The sequence below is a fragment of the Diabrotica undecimpunctata genome, chromosome 4, assembly GCF_040954645.1.
Source record: "Diabrotica undecimpunctata isolate CICGRU chromosome 4, icDiaUnde3, whole genome shotgun sequence".
Taxonomy (NCBI): domain Eukaryota; kingdom Metazoa; phylum Arthropoda; class Insecta; order Coleoptera; family Chrysomelidae; genus Diabrotica; species Diabrotica undecimpunctata.
The window spans coordinates 101,915,110-101,935,603 of record NC_092806.1 but is presented as its reverse complement, the minus strand read 5'-3'; the positions used below and the strand labels follow the sequence as shown (position 1 = coordinate 101,935,603).

Sequence of the window (20,494 nt, the reverse complement as noted above, 5' to 3'; positions counted from 1 at the left end):
TACAATTAAATATTACCTGTTTAGCAACCATATTATTATAGCAATATTTTCAAGTTATAAGGTGGCCGGATAATTTTGGCCCAGAGTGTATAATATAAATATATATTATTATGTTTTTATTTTTTTTACTTGATTAATTGAGCAAATTAAAAACAACTTAATTGTTCTTAGGGTGAAAAATCTCCTTATAGTAACCTATGTTGTGTCGGTCCAAAGATTTCCTAGTTGTCCTTTATCAGGATAGAGAAAAAAGGATAATAATAACAATAGTATGTTACGAAAAATTGGTATTCTTTATTTTATTTACAAAAGAATAAAACAATTATCAAATTTTGCCGTTATCTTATCAATCAGCGTAAATGAATACAATAAAATTTACACAAAAAGAATATTTTAGGTTTTCTTCCAGACAAAACCAATATAAAGCCAATTTCAATGAATATCTTTAAAACTTTTTATTTATCTAATTTTTCAATATTTACTTTATTGCATAAACAAAACTTTAAAACATTTTACAAATAAAGTCTACTCAAGAGTTAAAATAGTAATGACAATGGTTCAACAAGCTTCATTCACAGTTACAAAATTTTCAATTCTGAACAGAAAATCACTGACCTTTTCTTTGTAGATTGTATTTGGACAATACCCAGAATCGTCCACGTTTTACAGCAATGTGATCTGCCACTATTGGCCTCGACTTTCCTTTTTTCGTATCTGCAATCCTCCTGCGGCGACTGTACGAAACACCTGAGTCAATTCTCCAACAATTAACACTTGAAATTTAATTTTCGAAAACACTCAGCTACTTCTTAATGACACAAGGATCTCTTTCTGTCAACTTGGTGCCACCAAACTATTTCCTTCGTATTCCATAAACTTCCCACTCTAGATCCAAGGATATCGTTTCATCGACTTGTAATCTCCTTCCACAATTCTGCTAACTTCCTTTCACAATGCCGGTATCCAAACTCACGAACATACCCTCTATCGATACGCGACCTTTTCTTTCGATGATCAAAAAAATAACTGCCACTTTTTCCCCTACATCGACTATCAATTCTCCCATTAAAAAAAAACTGTCCAATCAAAACGCTTTATGTTTTGTTTACAATCATTAGGAAAAAACCCCATTCCTGTTTCTAGAGAAACTAAAATTTTTGCTTATAAACTGGCTTCCCCTTTGGTTACAAATAAATAATTCATTTCACAATAATTAATTAATAACAATATATATTCTATCCTATTAGGATAGATCCTTATTATCCCTTAATCCTAGGTCATATACAAACAGTGAAAAGATTATAATGAGTATGGGATTTCTAATTCTATATAAAAAGATTTTACCTGCGAGTTTATAAAAATCAGTTGTTGAAAGGCAAAGCTTTCTGTTAATCTTACATAAATTTTGTTTACCAGGATGTCTTGAAAATTTATTTAATCTATTTATTAATTTTTATTTTTTTCTTTGGCTGAGAAAAAGAAGTATGACAAAATCCCCGTCTTTGCATCTGATAAAAATTAACATAATAGAAAATACATATCTTGCATTAATATCTTGCTGCACTTAACTTGGCTGCACCGTACTGAAGACGACCAATAGTCAGAAATACGTATATACGATTGCCTTCCATCGTTTACACATATTTTTATTATATATCTTTTTTCCTTTGTTGCGAGCTATGCCAATATCTTTTACCTTTATTTGACCATCAACTCGCATTAACCTTTTTCTTGTTGTTTGAAACGTTCTAAACGTTTGGCATTCCTTTTCTCAGGTAGCTTAGCTTCCTCCGTGGATGTGTTGGTTGTTGCTTTGGAAACCTTAGAGCCTTCTAACATTATTGCCACAAATTGGTCGCATTGCTCCTGTAGTCATCCTTTCCCAAGGTAATATGCTCCTTTTCTAAATTGGCTGCACCGTACTGAAGACGACCAATAGTCAGAAATACGTATATACGGTTGCCTTCCATCTTAAACACATATTTTATTATAGTTTTTTTTCCTTTGTTGCGAGCTATGCTGATATCTTTTGTACCATTCTCTATCGTTTAGGCCTCTCTTACTCATGGCTTCGTCGACTTCGTTCTTCCAGGGCCTTCGGGGTCGTCTTCTTTTCCTCCTTCCTATGGGGCTGCATTCAGTTATTCGCTTTATCCATCTGCTGTCGCTAGGTCTTCTTATATGTCGATACCACTTTAGTGTTTTTTGTTCTATATGTTAGTTATGTCTTTTTCTATTGATGTTCTTTGCTTTATTTCGTCTTTACTTCTCCTATCCATTCTTGTAATTCTGAAGCATCTTCGCAGACATTCTTTCCTTGTTGCTACTATCTAACTGATCTTTTTATTACTTATAATCCAATTTTCAGCCCCATATGTCATAATATGTTTTATAAATAAATCTGTATTTTTGTCCTCATGTTTAGGTGTCTATCCCATCATACTGAGTTAAGTTCTCGGATTGCTGTTCTTGTTTGTCCTAATCTTTGCTTAATTTCTATCTCTGTTGTTGTCTTTTTCGTGATTATAAACCCCAAGTATTTAAATTTTTCTTTTCCTTTTATTGTTACGTTGTCGTCAATCTTGAGATCTTCTATGTCTTCTTCACTTTTTCGCGAGATTAATGTCTAGGCCAGCCTTGGTATATTCTTCTTGTAGTTTCCTCGGCATGTAACTGAGGTCTTCTTGGTCTTGTACAATCACTACTTGATCATCTGCAAAGTTTAAGGTATATAGGTATTTGTTTCGTTTTAATAATAATAGTCTCCCATTTTATACCGCTTCGCGGCTTTGGGAGTATAGCAGGATAGTCTGCTATATCTAGGGCCTACGGTATACAAGGAAGGTAACATGGCCAGTGCTACGCTTCAACCGCCTATTATTACCCCAAGGTAATGGTTTTACCCAAGGTACTCATTTTATTCAGGCTGAGTCGACCTGGGGCCTATAGACATATTTAAAATGGTCCAGTTGTCCTTGCCGGCGGTAGGATTCGAACTCCGGACTATCGGCATGCGAGGCAAGCATCCTACCGCTTGCGCTACGCAGGTCCCTTTGTTTCGTTTTAATGGACACTTTATTTTCTTTATACAGAGCTTTTGTAACTTCTATCAGATCTATCTATATTTCTAATTTGTACATTGCCTCCCATAATTCTGACCTTACTACAGAGACACACGCTTTTCTCAGGTCCACAAATGCTAAATCTGACCTTACTACAGAGACACACGCTTTTCTCAGGTCCACAAATGCTAAATCTATATCTCTATTTTTTGCTTTTTGCTTTTCCAACAGTTGTTCCAGTGTGTATATGTGGTCTATGCATGATCTTCCTGCCGTGAAGCCTATTTTATCCTACCCGATTTTGCCTTTTATCGCTTGCTCTATCTTTTCTCGCAGTATCTTCCCATATAATCTTCCTATTGATGATATTATGCTTATTCCTTCTTTTTGGTTTCTGTTACTAACATGTCGATGTTGCTTTCTCTAAACTCCTTGATCACTTCCATGGCCTTTTTGTTCCATCCTTGCACATATAAATGTTCATATATGTTGCACATATTTCCACCTGAAAATGTGTTTCCGTATTTGACTTCTTCATCTTGCGATTTTCATTCATATGTTGCACATATTTCCACCTGGTAATGTGTTTCCGTATTTGACTTCTTCATCTTGCGATTTTCATTCTTCTTACCTTTACCTTTTTCTGTGTGTTAGGTTGCTAATTTCTAACGCTGCCACCCACGTTTGCAGGACCTTGTCTTCAGCCGCTTATTCTGGATCAGACGCTGTTGGTTCTTCCGTCCTGTCGACCATTGTGACTTTTCCAGCCATCCTCTGCTTTTGAGACGGTTGATCGGTTTTCAACTGTACCCTAGACAGAGACCCTCACAGGGTGCTATCAGCCGGGTCAACTAAACCCTTGTTTTTTTTAGAGGTGTCACTCCTCTGTTTCTCCTCTTTATCCGGGCTTGGGACCGGCTGCATCGATCACAGAGCTACTCAATTCATCCCATACCAATACAGGCACAGTTTGAATAAAATAAATATAGCTTTTATAAAATTTGATGTTTCATTGCTATTAAAAAACCCTTAAAAACTATTTTACTTCAAATGATAACAATTTACAATTTTAGTTCAATTGGTAATTCCTAAAGTGGCCAATCACTGTACCCGTTACCCTGTGTATCATAATACAAAATCATATAATTATTATTTATTTTGTTTATTTATTATAATATATTATCTTATGTTAGTGTTCTTGTAGCCATGGTCATAGTTGAAGTATTTTTTGTAAATTTAAAAAATACTTATTTTAAATAATAATATATTTATATAATTCGATATAGATATAATATAAAAATGATCAAAGTTATCAAAGGTTACTATTTGTGTAGATTTAAACAAAATAGCACAAGACTAATATAAATTCAAATTCATACATATTTTCGGTGTAATTAAGTACATAAATTACTGCAATATAATGAAATTTTGTATTATTTCAATTCTATTGTGCGTCGGTAAGTTAAAATTTATATTTATTTATTTTTTTAATTTTTTGTTTATTGTTTACATCGAATAATTAATATAACCACAGATATAATGATCCATTTTATCTATATTTTTTTTTTACAAAAGGTAAAACATCATCATCGTCATTAATATTGTCTGTATTGGTTTTACTAATTATTATGAGTAGTTATCTATAGTCTTCTTCTTAAAGTGCCTATCCGTTCCGGATGTTGGCGATCATCACGGCTATCTTTACTTTGTTTATTGCAGCGCGGAACAGTTCAGTGGTAGTCGTGTTATACCACTTTCGTAAATTTTGAAGCCAGGAAATGCGTCTTCTTCCCGGTCCTCTCTTACCATCTACTTTCCCTTGGAGAATCAGCTGGAGAAGGCCGTTACGTTTTTAATTTCTCATTACATGTCCTAGGTCATGACGGTCATTTTGACGGTCATGAGAATTTCAAATTCTTTCCTCATTGTACGCAGGACCTCCACATTAGTAACTCTGTCAACCCAGGATATAACACCACATTTCGAAAGCTTTGAGTCGATTCATAGATGCAACAGTCAGTGTCCATGCTTCCATTCCGTAGAGCAGAACTGTGAATATGTAGCAGTTCAATAGACGGCATTTTGTTTTTAATGATATGTCTCGACTGTTGAAGATGGTTCTCATTCTAACGAATGCTGCTTTTGCTTTTATTATTCGCTGTTTAATTTCTGTTGAGTGGTCCCATTGGCTATTTAAATTGGTGCCTAGATATGTATATTGCTTGAATCTTTCGATATTCTGTTGGTTGATTGTAAGTTGAGCGTTTAGTATTGGTTTTTTACTAATTGTCATAAATTTGGTTTTCTTTATGTTAAGAGCTAGTCTGCTATCTATCTATATCTATAGAGCTATCTGTTGCTGACTTCTGTTATGCGATTTGTTAATATCTGTAAGTCATTCAGATTATCGGCAAAAACTATAGTGTCATCTGCATATCCAATGTTATTCAACCATTCACCGTTTATTAGTATTCCTTTCGCACAACCGTCTAAAGCTTCCTTAAATACCCATTCAGAATAAATATTGAACAACAATGGAGACAAAATACAGCCCTGTCGTACTCCACGTTCTATTGCAATTTTATCAGTTAACTGGTCTTCTATTTTGATTTTGGCCGTTTGATTGTAGTAAATGTTTCTGATAATTCTAAGATCTTTGTTGTCAATTCCAATTTCTTGCATTAGAGTCATTAATTTGTCATATTTTACTCTGTCAAATGTCTTCTGGTAATCTATAAAGCATACGTATATGTCACAATTCACATCCCTGTATCTCTGAAATAGCACCTGTACAGCAAAAAGGGCCTCCCATGTTCCCAGAGCATCACGAAATCCGAATTGTGTTCTTGTTAGTTGTTCCTCACATTTTGTATATATTCTTTTGTGGATGACCTTTAGAAATGTTTAAGTAAATGGCTCATAAGGCTTATAATTCTATAGTCTTCGTACTTTCTCGCATTGGGTTTTTTTGGAAGATTTATAAAAGTTGATACTAACCACTCTTGGGGAACCACGCCCGTATCATATATACTGTTAAATATATTTGTCAACCATTTTATGCCATCATAGTTCATAGGTTTTAAGAATTCTGAGTGAAAATTATCAGGGCCTACTGCTTTACCATTTTTGCTGCTTTTGATGGCATATTTTACTTCTTCGACTGTAAATGGTGGTCCAGATTCGCAATTGGTGTTTGTTGTAATACCAGTGTTACTTCGTATATCTTCAAAAGTTTTTTCCACGTATTTAATTAAAATTTCTCTTTTATGCTCATTTCCAGTACTATGTTTCCCTAAATATCTGTCAGTGTTCAGTGTTCTTGTGTTTATATAAGCCTGCCGCTTCTTTAATCTTTTTATGGAGGTTAAATGAATCATGTTTTTGTTGTAATGACTCTATCTCTGTACACTTCGAGCTAAACCAATTTTCTTTTGCTATTTTAATAGCCCTTTTTATTTCGTTATTTATGTTGTTGTAGTAATTCTTATTATCTTTAGCGTTTCTTCTGCCTTGCATCATACATAGAATCTCCTCCGTCATCCATTCCATTTTATTTGTTCTTTCAGGTTTTAAGTATTTCTCTGTTATTTCTTGACTTACTTTGTGCAAATTTTCTAGTTCTACATCTGTGTTATCTGTTTCTGTACGGGCCCATGGTTTTTCTGTACGAGCCCACGTTTTTTCTTTTAGGCGTTTTTAAACCTTTTTCTTTACTGTTTTATTTTTCAGTTGGTTAATATCGTACTTCATAATTTTTGGTCTTTGAACTTTCTTTAAACTAAGTTTCATTTTGGCGATAAGTGGATTGTGGTCCGAATTTATGTCGGATCCCGGGTACGCTTTAACAGATGTTATAGAGTTTCTAAATCGTTTGTTAATAAGAATATAGTCTATTTGATTTCGTACTGTCTGATCTGGAGTATCCTGGGGAGATTTCCACGTATATAGTTGTCTTGGAGGAAGATCATAAAAGGTGTTTGTCACTACGAGCTGTTCTTCAGTTGCAAATTCAATCAAACGGTCTCCGCGTTCATTACGTTCCCCTAGACCAAAGGATCCCACTAAATTTCCACTTTGTCCTTTGCCAACTTTAGCATTAAAGTCTCCCATTATTAGTATTATTTCGTTTTTCCGAATCCTTTTGACAATATTAGTAAGGTCATTGTAAAATTCTTCTATGATTTCTTCTGGGGCGTCCGCTGTAGGAGCGTATACTTGAATAATGTTTGTTTTTATGGGAGTTGTGTTAAACTAAACTAAGAGCATCCTTTCTGATACAGGTACAAAGTGACTCACACAGTTGGCGATTTTATTATTCATAATTAGGCCCACTCCATTTATATGTTCGTTCTTAAGATTTCCTGAGTAAAATATTTTGTGGTCTTTGATAACTCGGTATCCCGTATCTGCCCAGCGCATTTCCCTTATTCCCATAATATTAATCGAGAGTCTTTCCATTTTTTGAATGGCATTATAGATTTTTCCCGCCTCGTACATTGTTCTAACGTTCCATGTACCTATCTTTATGGCTGTTCGCAATACTCTTAGAGATCCATCATCTAGAATGTAGTTTGGTTCGTGAGGATTTCTCTTGATAACGACCTGGAAGGCCTCACGGTTTGAGCTAGATTTACCTTCCCTGTCGGATCTTGAATTCCGATTTTCATGATCAGTAGTCGAAATCTTAAAGTTTTTTATCACCATGATAATTGTATTAGAGATACTTACAAGAAGTCTTTAATGCAGTGATTTCTCCTTGCCTTCTGCATCCTTATGCCGTTCACTAAAAGTCTTAGTTCCTCCGCCTTCGAAGCCGATTTCTCAAATTTCAGGACAAAAGAGTGCCCGAAGATCGCAGTATCACAGCCGCTTAACTCATAATGTGAGTGTCGCCTGTGAGTATCTGGAATTAAGCCTACAGGATTTTTACTTCCCATAGCCTTAATCCAGTAATGACATTACTGCTGTCTAATGTCATATCCTCAGATGATACGCGGGTACTTATTTGGCAATGCCTTATTCGTACCTGTCCTGCATATCTGCAGGAACTTTCCCTATCAGCCATATGGGATGTGCCGTGTCGAGGTTGAGGATATCCCATGCCCAGTCTGTCTTCCGTGAAGTACAGAAGAGCCCCTACTCAGTTTGGAGCTCCTCCTCCACGAAATCGGAGACCGGCCACGGTATCTATACTATTATTTCTATAATATTTTTCTATGTTGGGCCATATAAATTAATATCTATTCTATTTACTGTCTAAACGTCTTTAAACGGATATTTTTTAGTCTTGTTCACCTGTCCCTTCCAAGATCTTGTTACTTTTCGTATTTACTAAATATCATTTTGTCGTTGAGATTTCCAGTTTCCCTTTCATGTTCCATATTACTTTCGTTTTTCTATCTTCCACTTTTCTCACTGTCTAATCATATATGAATAAAAATAACATCGAAGACAATTAAACCTTCCATTATGTTCCATTTTTGTGGAATATTTTAATCAGGCTGATACTTTTTTTGTTTATTTTATAGATATTTAATATTTTCCAAATACTTTTCGAGTCTACTCTATCGAACACATTGTCAAAGTCCACAAAGCTGATGTATGTTTTCTTTTCGTATTCGGTCGTCTTTTCCAAGAAACTTTTCAGGATATATCTTATATGGTCCACAGGTGAACAGTTTTGCGTGAATCCTGCTTGGATATCTTTTAATTTCTTATCAAATTTTTGGTTATATTTTTTCAATAACAATTTTGTAAAAAGCTTTAAGACTCTAGTAATAACAATGTTATTAACTATAATAATGCTATAATATTATAACCAATAATGTTATAATATTGTAATGTAATAGTGTTAGTGGCCTTTAAATATTGCATTTCTGAATATCTCTTTTGTTAGTCAGTTTAAGCGTTATTCCTTAAGTCTAGTCTGTGAAATTTGTTTTTTGACCCATAGTTCTTTAATTTGTCCTATGTTTTAACTCGTCGGGAGATTTTCTCTACTTCAGTGTTTGTTCTAAATAATTTTTAATATTTCGTTTTAATACTACATCATTATCGCAAATTGAGTAACAGGTAAAATTACCCTGAAATGTCTGTCTTTAATCCAACTCTATTAAAAATAAATCAGGACTACACAGTAAACCCAGATACTCATACTTTTAAAATTTATCATTATCTTACTAGTTAAAACTCCATCATCATTCACATATTTTTCAATGACGACTCTATCTTTATTAAGCGCCTACTTAAAAATCTCTTGAAGAAATCTATCATATATCCAAAAGGTGAAGGAATACCATATAAGCTTTGTTTATTAGTAGGATTTTTAGTAAATGTCCTGTGTTGTTAATAGTTATTAGGTAGTTAAAATCATAAAATATCGCAAAATTAAAATTTGCAAAATGACAATAAATATTTATGTTTGGAGGCAGCACATATTTCCATATAAATTTATAATTATTTCTGAGTTAGGGACACTAAGAAACTAAAAACAAGAATATAATAAATTTAAGTTTCTCGAATATTTCTTCTAGAATCCAAGCGTAAGCTAAGTCCTACTCTCACTGACATAAACGTATAAAGGACAATGAAGGTGAATACACATATGAAATACGGTAAGCAATACTACCGGTTTTCAGTCGATTCAGCTCAATCAATGGGTTACTTGTCATTTGTTCTAAACGGCAACGACAAGTATTGAAACGAACGAACCATTAAACTTATTGGGTCGTTTTCAGAGTCGGTCACTGATTGATTCGGTCCTTTTAAAATGAACGATTGACACAACACTAATTCGCACATTTAATTTTTATTTATGTAATGCTTCTCTTTCTCTGTGTAATGTGAAATTTTAGTTGGAGACCGCCCAGCATGAGTCTTTATGTGTTCTATTAAATTTTCAGAGTAAGTATTCCCTGAAATATTTTTTCCACGCCTATCTAGTGGCGCTTTACCTTTAACAAAAAGCTTAGAAATGCTTCGAATTTACAGAAATTTATAAATGTTACAGAAAAACACAGGAAGAACTGCAAGCCCAAATCAAGGAACTGCAGAAAATAATTAAAGAAAAAGACGCCGACAACAGACGTCTCACAGACAAAATAATGGCCCTTCTTGAAATAAAAGGAAAAAACGAAAAGGACGAAACCTCGAAGAAAATAGAAAAACCTAAAAAGACGGAGATTCCGGCGAAAAAAACGGAATCCAAATCAAATAAAGAAATAAAACAATTAACTAAGGAACATGAAAAGAAAAAAACGGAAGAAAAACAGAAAACTGAAACTAAAAAAGTAAACAACTACGAATCGGGAACAAATAACGAAATGGACACTACCAATCCTGATGAATAACAGAAACATGCGGTCCAAGAAAATGACTGGCAATCACCCAAGTGTAAAAGACCTAGGACACATGTCAGCGCAGCTGAACATCAAACCGAAATAATCAAGAGAAGAAAAGAAAAATAAATGGACACCAACATCAAACAAATCCAGAAGAAAAGACAAGAAAAAGAAAAAAGGATGCAGCCTAGCACCAGTAAAGTAAACAACCTAGAAAACGAATCAACGGAGAAGATTACAAAACTTGCGCCCAAACCACCGGCCATAATTTTGAAGTCTGTAAACGAACATCAGCGCGTCTTTCAAAAAGCCGCAGAAAAGAAAATATCATCAGTAAATAAGTTCGCCCGATCGGGAAGAACGATCGTAATACAAACCAAAACTAGAGAAGACTACTTAGGAATGGTCAAGATTTTGGAAACTCACGAACCAAAAGTACACTTCGTTGCCTACCCAATAGATGGCGACAGAAAGAAAAGGGTTATAGTCAGAGGGCTAGCCGCCACTACTGACCCAAAAACTATACAGGAGGAATTACAAAGACAAGGCATTGAAGCAACAAGAGTGATAAATGTCATCTCTAAGAAGGAAGATAAAAAGCCACTTCCAATGTTCTTGGTCACAATCCGTGAGGAAGATGACCAAGAAATTAAAACCTTAACGAATATCTGCTACATGAAAATACATGTAGAAGACGAGATAAAGAACAATAGAGAAACCATGCAGTGCTACAACTGCCAGGGATACTACCACAGCTCCAAAGCGTGTCACTGTGGAGCAAAGTGTGTCAAATGCGGATAAAGTCACATCAGCAGCGTGTGTGATATGGAAGGTGAATTCACCCCAAAATGCGCAAACTGCAACGGTGAACACACGGCAAACTACCGTGGATGCACCAAAGCACGGAAAAGAAGATTGCCAACCAGGACACAACAAAAAAGCAGACTCATAAATAGTAAATCCACTAACAACGGAGTCAGCTATGCGCAAGCCACGAAGAATCAAAAAGAAAACGAAACAACAACCGCAGTAACAGAAGCAGCAGCACTCATTGCAAACTTCAATAATGACATAAACGCCAAAATGGCACACTTCTCCACAATGTTGGAGCAGTTAACACAAGTGATGACTGTGATAAGTTCCTTCGGTAAGCAATATTAGCACACCAATCAAGAGATCTACGCATTGGGTCTTGGAACTCAGGTGGAGTATACACAAAAATAAATCTTCTGGACGAAATCGCAAATCGATTAGAATTAGATATCATAGCGCTACAAGAAACCAAACTGGTGGAGAGGAAGAAAACTAAATTCCCAGGCTATGATATCTACAGGACAGATCACCGAGCGAACTCGGGAGGAACTGCCATTATGGTCAAAAAAGGAATAGAACACCAAAACATACCTACACCAGATTGTTTGGTCACAATGGAAGCCACGATAGTACGACTAATCGCTTGAAACAAGACACTAAAAATCGTCTCAACATACGTTAGACCTAATGAACCGATCCTAGACGAGGACCTCAACAAAATCCTGGATTCAGAAGAACCCACGATAATCATAGGAGACTTAAATGCGAGATCACCGAACTGGTACGACAGAAGAACAAATCCGAATGGCAGACGGCTCTGTACCTATCTTGAGACGAAGAACAATACTTATGCAGTTGGTCCAACAGACCCAACATGCTACAACGGTGTAGCAGAACCAACTCATCTTGATATTGCAATCCTACACAACGTGGGTCAACAATATGAAATACACTCATTAAATGAAGGCGATTCCACTCATAATCTAATCGTCCTGACCCTAGGCGCTATAGATATCAATCATCTGCAGCCCCACAAGAAAAGCACAGTAAGCTGGCCTAACTATAGAAGAATAGTGAGCGAGAACATCGGTGCGATACCCACTATAAACAACATCGCTGAACTAGAGGATAGTGTGGTAAAATTAGAAAACACAATCAAAAAAGCCATCGATGCCAGCTCAAAAGAAATTGTAGTTAACACAATAAGCGAAAGATTCAGGGACATTAGTACCGAACTAAAGGACCTGATCAAAGAGAAAAACAGAAAAAGACGTAGAGCCTACCGAACAAGAAACCAAGAAGACAAGAGGATTGCAAACGAGCTAGATAGAGAAGTCAAGAGGCAACTGCAAAATCACAGAAATGAAAGCTGGGATAACTATATTCAAGAGCTAAATCCGAATAAATCCGGTTTCTGGAAACTGTCAAAAGTCCTAAGAAAAGATAAAAAACCGATTCCACCACTACACGGAGAAAATGTAATCGTCTACACAGAAGATGACAAAGCCGAAGTACTAAAAGACGAACTTGAAAAGGCATGTCCAAACAACGAACACTCTTACGAAGACATCGACTTTACCATCCAAGTCGAAAACTACGCTGGGAGACTAAAAAAGAGAAAGGGAAGAATAGGACTAGTCCACACGTCCCCCGAAGAAATCAAAAATCTGATAAAAATGACAAATGCGAAAAAAGCACCAGGACCGGATAACATTACCAACAAGGCCCTCAAGATTCTACCGACGAAAGCAGTAGTATACATCACCAATATCGTGAATGGCATACTAAAACTGCGATACTTCCCGGACAGATGGAAGGAAGCCCATGTAATGATGATTGCAAAACCGGGAAAAGACGGCACTTTTCAACAAAACTACAGACCGATAAGCTTACTCTCATCATAAGTAAAATCGCAGAGAGAATCATTTTAAAAAGACTCAATGACACTCTGTGTCTGTCGGACACTCCGACAGACCCCAGAACACTGGTTAGTCTGTACGCGGACGATACAGCCATAGCAGCCAGTAGCAGAGATCCAAACCTGGCTGCAAACCACCTGCAAACTGCTCTGAATCGATTCCAAAGATGGTGTATAAAGTGGAAAATTGCACTAAATCCCGACAAGACACAAGCCGTTATGTACAAACACAGGAAAAAGAGACCAGACAGGGAGATAACGGTAGGAAACACCCCTGTAGAATGGACGAACGAGGCTAAATACGTCGGAGTCATACTGGACAGTAAACCTAACTTTACAAACCATGTCAAACAAACTGTCTACAAAGCAAAAGCACTAAGAAGTCAACTCTCACCGCTAATAGGCAGAAAGAGCAAACTTCGCTTTAAAACAAAAATAAGAGTAGCTTACAGCATAATACTACCCTTCTTAACTTATGCATCTGCCGCCTGGGGACACACATGCAAATCGAACAAAAAGAAAATCCAAACAACACAAAATTGGATAATAAGAGAAGCTCTGAACCTACCAAGCTACGTACCGCTAAGATACCTCTACAGCGACTCAGGAGAGAAAAGAATATTAAGAATCATGGACGAAAGAGCCCATAAGATCGTTAATGAAGCCAGAAACCATCCAAATACAAAATTAAGAGAGTTGACTAACCACGACATAAACCACAGACTGGTACATAAACGGCCAATGCAACAGCTCATAGGATATAGGAATTAAGAAACATGAAGAAATGAGATAGTCACAGAGTAAACTGAAAGAAATAGGTAGACAGTGAGCAACAAAAAAATTCTAGTTTTTTAAGTACAATATACACCGAGGTGTGTGCAGGCGCTATACACCCGGGAATGCACACCTCAATACACCCACACATAGTAGATAGATTAGAATTAACTTAGATATAGGTATATACACGGAGTGTGTGAGAGCGTTATACACTTGGGAATGCACACTCCATAGTTAGGCTAGTATAGGTAGATAGTTAAAACAATAAAATGCTCACTGGCTAATAAAACCACGCCACTAAAAATAAAAAATTAAAAAACGCATCTTTCTTAACACCATCGTTAATAACGGGGAAAAATCTTACGAACTAACAACGACGGAAGTTCCAACAGGTATAGCCAAAGCCAACAGGCATAGGCCCTTCAGGCATAATAAATCGCGAACTCCAAGCATTGAGACCATGTGCGGCAAACATGAGCTTGATGGCCGGCCCATCTTATCGGGCGCCCAGCCGACGAGGAGAACAAAATCCGTTTTGTCAAATCGTCGGCTGAGCGAACGAGCACACACAGAACACTTCTGATCAGAGAGCCGCTAGTCACGACTGGGGACTCTCTGATCAGAACACACGAAATTTTTTAGGGACTCCAGACAATTAAAAAGAAACAGTAAAGTAAATAGGGAAAAAAGCCGACATTTAGGCTACCCCTACAGTAAGGTGGCATAACCACAACTATTAAAAACGGAAGGTACTTCATTACCCAAAGTACCTTAGTAAATTCTAAGATCATAAGCCTCCTCACGTTATTAACACGATGAGGAGGGGTGGAGGAAAAGCCTGGGGGTCAGATAGGTACCATCTCGACTAGCGAGGTGTGACCGGTTTGATCTTCGAGCATGTGGATAACTCTCTTATATTGGTATACACATGCTCCTAGGGGTAGGGTTGATCACCTCGTGTGTTAATGTGTGTGTGTGCGAGCCAGAATTTAATTCCAAACTTATCGGGTTTATTCGCCATGTACTGGGTAAAGCGGCATCTTGCCTTCGTGAAAACAAGCTGTTCGTCGTTAGTATTAGTTCGTAATTATATTTTTGCCAGGTGTATAACATAATATACAATTCTCTATAAATGGGTTTCATATTCCCAACGCAAGTGCAAATTTATCTGTTGATAATCGCTCAGACCTGGTATTTCTCATATCAAAACGGATAAAACTCATTATTTGTGTAAATTTGTTTCTAGACATCGTCTCTTGAAAAAATTTTGGACCCCATGTACCAGACCACAGCATCTTTATGCTAACATTTCGTGCCATATAAGCTCCCCTAGCATACAGTAAGGATATAAATGCTTCGATTTCTTCAATAGAAATTTGCCAATTTTCATCTTTGAGTTTTCTTCTACCTTGAGCAATAGTACATGATTTTATGTTACGGAGTATGCATTCATCAATCAACAGCCGCCATGCACTAGCTGCAGAATCTCTTATAATGCTTCTCTTAGCATAAGGGGTTGGTCCAGCAGCTTCCTTTAGAACATTTTGACTGGTACGCCTTCCTAAAATGAACGAGATAAATTAGTATGCAGGTATATACTCATTTATTTATTTAAATAAATAAATAGCACCGTAATAAATAAAGAATGAAACAACCAAGAAATAAGAGCGCACATCGGAAAAGCTAGATCCACCTTCAACCAGATGGGGGCCTTCTTCAAGAGCCATAACCTCTCCCTTGGTATAAAAGTAATGATGCTGCGATGCTACGTCTTCTCTGTTCTTTTTTATGGTGTTGAATAGTTGACCTTGACGAAGATATATGCAGAAAATTAAAAGCATTCGAGCTGTGACTAAATCGGAGAACACTTCAAATCCCGTGGACCACTATAAAATCTCGAAAGTTACAATATTTCGAAAACATTGTGCGAAATGAATCTAGATGCGCCCTTCTACAAGCCATTCTGCAAGGAAAAATATTTGGAAAACGGGGTCCAGGAAGAATAAGAAGGAAGAAGAACATCCTGCAGATAAGGTAAATATTGCCATGATTATCGCCAATATTCGTGACATCAAAAAGAATATGCTCAAAAATATTATACATCTAAGTGAATACATAAATAGAAGCTACTAATATAATATAGTTGCTTACCTGGTGTACTAGCATTGTTGTCAAGTAACTCCCATCCTATGGTATCTATGGAAGAGTTCTCTAAATTGCTTCTGCGAATTCCTCTGACCCGGTTGGTAATCATTTCTGAAGACATATTGAAGTCTGCATTCGAAGTTGAAGCAGAAGTACTGGGCATCACCTGAATCTCAACTTCACCTTTAGAATCACTGCCCGATGAATGTCCTTGATCAACTGTATTAGGCACATACTCGTCAACTTCATTATCGGATACATCTTCATCAGATAACTCTGCTACAGATTCATCTTCTGACAAATTCTGTAGATACTCTAATACCTCCTGCTGAGTCCAATATCGGAGATATGATAACAGCAGAAATAATAAAAATCACAATGTAAAATTAATCAAAATACAGATTGAACTTGTAATTGCAAAGAGTATACTCAAACTACATAATAACGTAACATAAAATAAGTAAAAACTTCCCAGAAAAGTAGAACAAAAATTAGACTACCTCGTCATTAGGACCGCATTTTTCTAGGTAGACATCAACATAAATATATTCAAAATGTAATTATACTAAGTACCTGTAAAAGAGAAATTATAATCGTCAAGTAAATAATAAAGTCCCAAATCATAATTTTTGTAAAATAAATATGAATGAGTAATACTCTAGACTAATGAGGGTCGAAAATAGAAAGCAGTCAAAATGACTGCTATATGGTGGAGGCTGGTGAAAAACTGGTTTATAAAGAAATGTCAATATTGCTAAAAATTGACTTATGTTGTTTCTAAAAAGACCGATTCATATGTCTATTTGTTAATTTTTAAAATTCCTGTTAGATTTTTTAAAAACCGTATATGGGCTGAAATTTTTGCTATTAATAAAACAGTCTCATTTTTTAAAGCCGGAAATGATTTTTTTAGTTTGAATAAAAATCAGTTGAGTAGATGGTAGTAATGTAACGTTTGACCAACATATGGGACACATCGAACTTACTCTTCAAAAGCTATCACGTATAGAAATTTCCATTAAAATTCACAACTTACCCTGTATATTATTAAACAATGAGATTAGACACTTTTAGTCATTTGTTATTCCCCTTAGGGGTCTCCATACGATGTATGAGTATATAGAGTCCGTCATGACTCACCATGTATATATTCATTTGTAATTTAGACAAACAATAATAACGCAGAAGTTTTAACATTTAATGTAATAGTTGAACAAGTATATACTCTTCTACGACCCTGGTAGAAGACAGATCTGCTAAAGCGACACAACCCTGCCTTAAGCAAGCCTTGACTTTCTCTACAGTCCCCTACCAAGGAGAAGTCATGTCCTAACCAAAAATTTCCATCAAATTCGTACATATCCATTACACATCCTAACCCACTACCAATACGCACTGGCCCGTGCGGTAGTGAAACGGCTAAACCCCCCTCCTCTATTTATGTATGCAAAATTCAGGAAACGAACGGCCCTCAGTGCCCGGCGACTCCACTACCTTAGACCAAGGTAGCGGTCGGAAGAAAGACGGAGTAGAGGGTGCTAAGAATCCCCGGGTTAAACTAGGCTATCATAGACGACAACCTATGCATATTGCTTCATATAATGTGAGAACAATGTCATCAGAGTCTAAATTGTTAGAAATGGAGGAAGAGCTAAAATCAATTAAGTGGGACGTAATGAGTCTCAGCTAAGTCAGAAGAAGAGGAGAAGAACAATATACTCTTAAATCTGGCCACTTATTCCATTTCAAGGGAGAAGACAATTCATCAAATGGTGGGGTTGGATTTATCGTACACAAACGACATGTACCAAACATATTAAAAATAGAAAGTGTAAGCTCGAGAGTTATCACTCTAATCTTAAAGTTAAATTCGAGATATAAATTAAAATTGATACAAGTGTATTCACCAACGATACGCCACACAGATGAAGAGATTGAAATGTCCCTTGAAGATATTAGAACAGCCCTGAAAAGTACTAAGACGTTTTATACTCTGATAACAGGAGATTTTAATGCTAAGCTGGGAAATAAAGAAGACCAAAGTGAAACCGCACTAGCAAACTACGGCTATGGAAAAAGAAATGAAAGAGAGACCATGCTTGTAGATTTTTTACACCAAGAAAATCTTTTTTCTATGAACTCATTCTTTCAAAAAAAGCCCCAACGAAAGTGGACGTGGAAAAGTCCAGACGGTTTTACAAAGAACGAAATAGATTTTATCATTGCTAATAAAAAAGAAATTGTACAAGATGTATCTGTTTTAAATAGATTTACAACTGGAAGCGATCACAGATTGATTCGAGCAAAAATTCTGTTCAATTTAAAGAATGAACGAACAAAAATGATAATCAGACAATCGTAAATGGACTCCGCCCGAAAATACAGACCACTTTCGTGACATCATTGACCATAACCTTCAACAAATCAACGACGAAAAACAGGTCGAAGTTTTAAACGTAAGTATCGTAAAAGCCCTTAAAGAAGCGGAGAAGTTGTGCTGTCCTAAAATGAAGAAAAAACATGAGAAAATAAGTCTCAACACTAAAAATCTGATCGAAGAAAGAAGGAGGCTAAAGGACAGGTATAACACAAACTACACAGAATTTAGTCAACTCAGTAAAACAATAAACAAAGAAATCCGAAAAGACATACGGCAACATAACATAAGAGAGGTGACAAGGGTGATAGAGAAAAATAGAAGTCTGAAAGTTCTAAGACACAACATGTCCACAGGAAAAAAGAACATACATAAGTTAAGAAATAAATAAAACGACATTGTGACTGATAAGGAAGAAATAGTGAAAACAGTGGAAGACTTCTACAGACAACTCTATGAAACAAGTGAATCCGATGAAAGACGCCCCTTACCAACAAGTGAATCCGATGAAAGACGCCCCTTACCAAAGATAGAGAATCAAGGCTCAGAATTAATGCCGAACATAACTGTTGACGAAATTAAAAATGCACTTCGGGTGATGAAGACCAATAAATCCCCAGGTGAAGACAGGGTAATGACCGAAAGCCTAAAACTATCAAGACATAAGCTCTTACTGACACTTAGATATCAGCGACCTTAGAAACTTCCGCCCCATTAGCTTGTTGTCACAAGTATATAAGCTATTTACAAGAGTTGTTATTAACAGGCTAGGAAGTAAGTTGGATTTCTATCAGACAAGAGAGCAAGCAGGTTTTAGAGCAGGATATGGCACGAATGATCATTTACAAGTAATTGAGAACTTAATAGAAAAGAGTGTTGAATATAACAAGCCATTAGTCATAATATTTGTTGACTACGAAAAAGCTTTCGACACAATAAGTCATCAAAAGATGTTAAAAGTCATCAAAAGATGTTAAAAGCCGTAACAGAGTGCCATATAGATCATCGCTATATAAACATGATAAAATACATCTATCAAAATGGGACAGCAAGTGTGAAACTGACAGATAAAAAGACCAACGTATTTAAAATAAACCGGTGAGTGCGACAGGGAGACACAATTTCGCCAAAATTGTTTACAACATTATTAGAGCATATGTTTAAAAACGCAAATCTGAGTGAAAAAGGAATTAATGTCAATGGAGAAATGCTTAGTCATTTGAGGTTTGCTGACGATATTGTCCTTTTTGCTGACAGAATCGATGATGCAGTATCGCAACTGGAGAAACTATACAAGTAGGATTAAAAATCAACCACACAAAAACACAAATAATGCAAATCTTGTGTTAAGCGAAAAAATTTCAGTAAATGGCATGCATATTGAAGAAACCGCCTCATATAAGTACTTAGGACATGAGATACGCATAGGAAGAGATAATCAAACGTGCGAACTAAGTCGCCGCATAGGACTCATTTGGGTGGTATTCGACAAGCTAAGCTATGTTCTTAAATCAGAACTGCCTATGTGTCTTAAAAGAAAAGTCTTTAATCAGTGCGTGTTGCCAGTACTTACATATGGTGCAGAGACATTAACACTAACCAAGAAAGTAAGAAATAAAATTTGTGTTACCCAAAGAGCCATGGAACGATCGATGTTAGGCATTTCTCGTAGGTATCGGATCACGAACAAGGAAATAAGACGGAGAACAGGAGTGACAGATGCCATAGAAAGAATTATGACCCTTAAGTGGAACTGGGCGAGGCACATAGCTAGAATGTCGGATAACAGATAGACACAGAGAATAATACAGTAGAGACCGAGACAAGAAGCACATCGAAGTAGAGGTCGTCAACCAACAAGATGGTCTGATGACATAAAACGGATCGACAAAAATTGGATGCAAACAGCACAAAACAGAAATACATGGAAAAGACTGAGGGAGACCTATATCCAGCAGTGGATAGATCCGGGTTAAATGATGATGATGATGTAATAGTTGAAACAATAATCAAGTCGAATTTTTTTAAGACAGTATATCATTTATAACTACAATAAAATTAT

At 36.2% G+C, this 20,494-nt stretch overlaps 1 protein-coding gene across 1 annotated transcript in view; it reads left to right on the top strand.

Moving 5' to 3' along the window:
• The first annotated feature begins 4,379 nt into the window (after positions 1-4,379).
• Positions 4,380-20,494, top strand: part of LOC140438331 (uncharacterized) — a 51,230-nt gene continuing 35,115 nt past the window's right edge. Inside the window, exon 1 of the mRNA XM_072528011.1 lies at positions 4,380-4,519. Coding sequence (XP_072384112.1) covers positions 4,483-4,519 — 37 coding nt within the window. The 5' untranslated portion in view covers positions 4,380-4,482. The remainder of the gene's footprint in view (positions 4,520-20,494) is intronic.